We start from the raw sequence: 6,000 nt of genomic DNA on the forward strand, positions 1-6,000 counted from the left end.
CATATCTCAGACTGCTATAACAAAATACTACAGACTCAGCATCTTACACAACAAATATATATATATATATATATATATATATATATATATTTTTTTTTTTTTTTTTTTCCAGAATTCTAGAGGCTGCAAAGCTCAAGATCGAGGTGCCAGCTGATTCTGTGTCTGGTGAGGGCTAACTTCCTGGTTTGCACATGGCAGTCTTCTTGTTTCAGCTTCACAAGTTGGAAAGAAAGATCCAGGGTCTCCTCTTCTTTTTATAAGGGAGCAAACCCCATTCATAGAGGACACATTATCATGACCAGATCATTTTCCAAAGTCCCCACCTCCAAATACCATAACATTGGGGACTAGAGCTTCAGCATATGAATCTTATGGGGACAAAAACATTTGGTACATAATACCCAGTTACCAAAAATGTATGCCTAATAAATTTTAGAGATTCAGTCCTTCTGAATTGAACATCATTGTTTTGACTTATGCGTCTTTTAATGCCTTTTACTAGAGATATTACTTTGCTGCTCTAGAAAGTATAAATGATTTATAGTTGTTCTAGCTCATTCATCCATGAGTTCAATCAATCCAATCACTCATTATTATAATTGATCACCTGATAATTACCTGGCACTTGCTAGGAACCAAGGATTTTTTAAGTGAAGGAAATACAATTCTACTCTCAAGGAGCAGATGTCATAGCAGACTGAGAACCAGCTAAGCATGTAATTACAAGTGTCAAATATACTCTAGAGCCAAAAAATGCGTTTCTTTGAAAACATTTACAAGGTCAGATTCTCTGGTAATTTAGATGAATTCTTCCTTTGGGTTAATGGGAATAATGGTATTGTCTTCTCTTGTTGAGAGCAGAGAGAGATGAGACGTGAAAGGAGAGACAAAGTATCAGAAACAGGTAGTGAGGAGAAGAAAATAAATGATCACAGTGGCAATAAGTTAACAGTAATAGAAAATACGATCACTGGGGAACTTTTGTTCTGTGCCTGATCCTGCCCCTGGCAAGTTCACATTGCATGTTCTGTTAAATCTCATAACAACCACTTTAGCTAGGCAGGTGTGATGGTTAATTTTATGTGTCAACTTGGATATATCATGATGAACAGTCGTTTGGTCAAAAACTAGTCTAGATGTTCCTGTGAAGGTATTTTGTGGATGTGATTAATGTTTGTAATCAGTTGACATTAAATAAAGCAGATTATCCTCCATAATGTGGGTGGGCCTCATTCAACACATTGAAAGCCTTAAGAGCAAAGACGGATGTTGACCAAAGAAGAAGGAAGTCTGCCTCCAAATTGCAATATAAACATTCTGCCTGAGTTTCCAGCCCATAGAGTCAAGACAGTAACACCATCTCTCACCTGAATTTCCAGACTGCCATCTTGCCCTATGAATTCTGGACTTGTCAGCTCACTGCAATTGTGTAAGCCAATTCCTTAAAATTTCTCTGTCTCTTTCCATATGTATAGTGTATATATACTGTATCAGTTAAGGTTTTCCAGAGAAACAGACCCAATAGGATGTGTAATATAGATATACATGTATTACATATAATATACAAAATGTATATTTCTAATTCATCACATATAACAAATAGGACATATAATATATGTGATTATGTATAATATATGTGACATATATAATATATATGTTTATAATATATCATATATCCTATTGTTTCTGTATCTCTGGACAACCCTGTCTAATACAGCAGATAGGATAATTGCCATGTTATACATTTAATAACCTTAGACAGGTTGAATAACTTTCCCAAGGGTTTCCCAAGAGGGTAAGTAAGTGGGAGATCTAGATTTTGAAGCCAAGCCTGTCTGACCCACAGCCCTTACTTTCCCTACTACTGATTGCTGCTGAGAAGGTTACATGAGAGGGGCCTGGTGCCTCAGTGATCAAAGGCTGCGTGAGTCACTCTCACCAGAAATGCTAACTCAAGAGAAAGTTTTCCATGAGGTGAAACATTAAATGAAAAGAGTCATCTTTCAGAGACAATGATGACCTTCACCTTTTTTCTTGTATCTCAGGGTTCTCAAATCTAGTTTCTTGGAGAATTGGCATGAATGAGATGCAATATAAAGAGAGGAATTATCAAACATTGTCTGGGCTGCTTTAGAGCCTCTGTTCATAGAGGCTGATGTAGCTACAGAGCTCATAAAAAGAGCTGCTGTTTTGTTGGAGCATGTACTATATGCCAGGTGATTAATCTTCTTGGTCTGTAATTGTTGCCACCATCCTGCTGAGGACTACTCTTGGTTTGGTCACTTCCACAGTATGTAAACCCACATCATGTCTGATGGGGCCAGTCAGTCGTCCTTCATCTTGTAACCATACTGTATGGTCTCCAAGCTTGCCTGCCATATTCTGTCTTAATTGTCTCAGACTGGGAAGTGTCATGTCCCTTTATTTATAGGATTGGTCATATGACCCACTTATGCAAGGTGGTGGAGAAAGCAGGGAAGTACATGGATCTTTGACGAACTTTAGCAGCTCCGCCACCCACTCTCATTTAAAAGCGAGGAAGGCAAACTTCAAGGAGGATGTATTGCTCACCCTGAGTCATACACCACAGGTCTCTAAGGCGCCTATGCCACTCACCTCCACCCGCTCCTCAACACCCTCACTGCAATGCTCCTCCAAGCAGATATCTACTGTAGTTACTCCAAAACAACTCAGATGCAAAATGATCTGCTTGTGCTGCAGGAGAAGCCAACCACCACTCCCAAAAGGAATCCCACTACCGCAAACACAATGCAGCAGACGCGGACACCTGCCAACTTGGCATACTTTGCATCAATGCCACATTTGCCTACCAGGCTATGATGAAGGTCTCATCATGCATTTCAAAAAAAAAATCTACCCTACTGTGCAGGCTGTATCCCCTCCATCTGTCCCATGCTCGGTAAAATCTGCTACAGCTGCAAGCTACACCTGCTAGAGAGCCAGACAGGGTACCTTGGGAGTGGAGGGCAATTTAGCAGGTGGATGCTAAAAGCTGGAAACTATTTTGCAAAAATTTTCTTATCCTTTTGTAGCCTTAAAGGAAACTTTTAAAAAAAGAAAATAAAATGCAAAGGGTAAAACAAAGGCTGACGAATCACAACTTACACATTCGATGCAAAATGAAATTTTGCATTTTTTATTGTAGAGAGAGAAGGTAGCCCCTCCTCCAGTCCAGGCCAAATTGAAACAACATACCTTTGTGTGGGTGAAGCTCATCTTCAGGCTGCAAGTGATCTGCTGTGGGGGAGACAGCTGAAACTCACTGCCAGAAGTTCCATTTTATTCTCATTTTATTTTCTTTTTTTCAGTAAAAGAAAAGGTCAAGAAACACATTCTAGAGGCTTCCACCTTCCTAATCTTCTTTATTTTTTCTCTTGCTGTGTGTCCCTTGAAGAGTAGCATTGCAGTATAGCATGATACTTCAGCTCTGGAGTCAGAGTAGACCTGGGACTAGACTGCGACCCAGCTACTTAACTGCTTTCACTTTGGACAAACGATTTCACCTTTCTAAGCTTTAATTTCCCAGTCTTTAAAATGAGATAAAAATATTACCTAATTCATCTAACTTTTATGAGATTAAACAAGTTCATGCAGGCAAAATGCTTAACACTTCAAACAGTGCTAGATCATAAGCTTTTCTGAAGAGGGAGCTGCCATTATTATTATTATCATTATTATCGTATAATAATAGTAGTGGTGACAGTAGTAGTAGTAGTATTTGTGACTTCTGGGACAATGGAAATTTTTCTATTATTGGGTGAGATGATAGAAAGGAGAGACTAACTGTGGGCTGAGGCTTAGCTACAGCCATGTTAATCTAGCTGAATAAATACTTCTTCCTATATTTAACACAAGTTAGAATGGTATAAAACCAAAATACAGATTTTGAGGTCAGATAGACACATATGTAGATTTAGACCCAGACATAGACTCTGGCTGATCCACCATTTCTAGCTTTGTGATATTGGACCTATTGGTCAACTTCTTTGACCCTCACTTTGCTCATTGATAAAACAGGCCTGATTTCTGACCTGTGGCCTTCTCTGAAGTGCTTGCTGCAGTATGGAGTGATCGATCGTATGGCTTTGTTGTCATAGAGAAGACCAAATAAGAGAAAGTAAGCTTATATAGTGGCATGAGAAAAGATTGGCTTTAAAAATAACTTCTTTAATTCAATTTTCTTTATTTCGAAAGTGACTCACCATCATTTTATTTAAATAGGAAGGAAAGAATTCAAATAAGCAAAAGAGAAGAAATTACACATCATCCCTCAACTCAAGAATAGCCACAGCCAACATCTTGATGTTTATCCAAGAAAATTATCTTGGCTGCAAGGTTGATGAGTTATGAGAGCAGGCCACCTAGAGAGGGGGACTTTGGGCCTAGGAGCCGCCACCATCTGGGGTCAGTCATGTGGCCATTGCTCTGTTGGAAGCAAAGGGCTCTACCAGATGACAGGCTCAGCCCCCTGCTGTGATTTATTGTCAGGGAAGTGCCATCAGCTGTCACACTGTACCAGTGTTGTCCCACTTCCCATCCCCAACCTGGGGGCAAGATGGCCACACAATAAAAGTTAGTTTTAAAGACACTTTATCCAAAGGGAAGCAGGACAAAAACTAAAATCTAGTGCATTCGGTGTGTCTTCCCACCTTCCTTTTCTCCCTCCCTCATTTTTTCTTCAACTCTCAGCCCCTTTGTTAGTTCTGGGGTCCATGCAGCTCAGGGGCTCACAGTCAAGATGGAGACAACTCCAGGTAGCCCTTCCCATCTCTGCCTGGATAACAGAAAGACAGACAGAAAAGCTTCCCAGGCATCCTCTGTACTTCCCGGCACAGTGCTCAGCACACTGGTCTAAATCCAGTGTCCGTCTTTCTTCATGACGACAAGCTCCAGGAGGGCGAAGACCATTTCCTCTGTGGTCATTACTCTACTCCCAGTGCCTCTGGGGAGGTACTCGGTAACTGTTGATCAGACTGCTGCTATTGAAAGAATATATGAGCCAGGTGGTATTTGTAGTGAACAGTAGTTGTCCTGTTCCGTATCCCAGTGCTATGGTTTGAATGATTATGCCCTCCAAAACTCATGTTAAAATTTCATTGCCATTGTAGCAGTGCTAAGAGGTGGGACCCTTAAAAAAGGTGATTAGGCCATGAGGGCTCTCTCTTCATAGACAAGGTTGGTGCCATTATAAAAGAGCAAGTGCCCTCTTGCTCATTCTTGCCCTTCCATCTTCCTCCATGGGTACCACAGCAAGAAAGTTCTTGCAAGATACCAACTCCTTGATCTTGAACTTCTCACATTCCAGAACTGTGAGCCGATACATTTCTGTATTATAAATTATCAAGTATGTGGTATTCTGTCATGGCAGCATAAAAATGAGTAAGACACGCCCAGGCGTGGTGGCTCACGCCTGTAATCCCAGCACTTTGGGAGGCCGAGGCAGGCAGATCACAAGGTCAGGAGATCAAGACCATCCTGGCTAACAAGGTGAAACACCACCTCTACTAAAAATACAAAAAAAAAAAAAAAAAAAATCCCCTGGCATGGTGGCAGGCGCCTGTAGTCCCAGCTACTCGGGATGCTGAGGCAGGAGAATGGCATGAACTTGGGAGGCGGAGCTGGCAGTAAGCCGAAATCACGCCACTGCACTTCAGCCTGGGTGACAGAGCAAGACTCCATCTCAAAAAAAAAAAAAAAAAAAGAGGAAGATACTCTATCACTTTGTAGGAACCTCACTGCCTTTCCCATCAATCTCTCCTTTTAAGTTAGTCAGAACACATTTATCTTGCTTCTTTTTTGCTACAAAAAAGAAAATAATATATATTGAATATGCTCTTTTTGTCTTTAAAAAGCTTAATTGAGGTGAAGTTCATGTGACATAACATTTCCTACTTAAAGGTATACAATTCAGTGTCATTTAGCACAGTTGCAGTGCTGTGAACCACAACACTGTGGTTCCAGAACACAGTCTACCAAGTT

The 6,000-nt window shown here is 40.6% G+C and overlaps 1 protein-coding gene across 7 annotated transcripts in view; it reads left to right on the forward strand.

Moving 5' to 3' along the window:
- LOC105492827 (transmembrane protein 71) overlaps nt 1-444 on the forward strand; it is a 52,923-nt gene extending 52,479 nt beyond the window's left edge. For 6 of the 7 annotated variants that reach the window (XR_011606726.1, XM_011760090.3, XM_011760088.3 and 3 more), the window contains one exon: nt 113-444. Coding sequence is in view for 5 of the 7 variants with exons in the window: in XM_011760090.3 (XP_011758392.2) it covers nt 113-176 (64 nt within the window). In the remaining 2 variants the exon portion in view is untranslated. The remainder of the gene's footprint in view (nt 1-112) is intronic. The other variant, XR_011606727.1, reaches the window with a different exon arrangement.
- The last annotated feature ends 5,556 nt before the right edge of the window (nt 445-6,000 follow it).

This window comes from Macaca nemestrina, chromosome 8 (assembly GCF_043159975.1).
Source record: "Macaca nemestrina isolate mMacNem1 chromosome 8, mMacNem.hap1, whole genome shotgun sequence".
Lineage (NCBI taxonomy): Eukaryota > Metazoa > Chordata > Mammalia > Primates > Cercopithecidae > Macaca > Macaca nemestrina.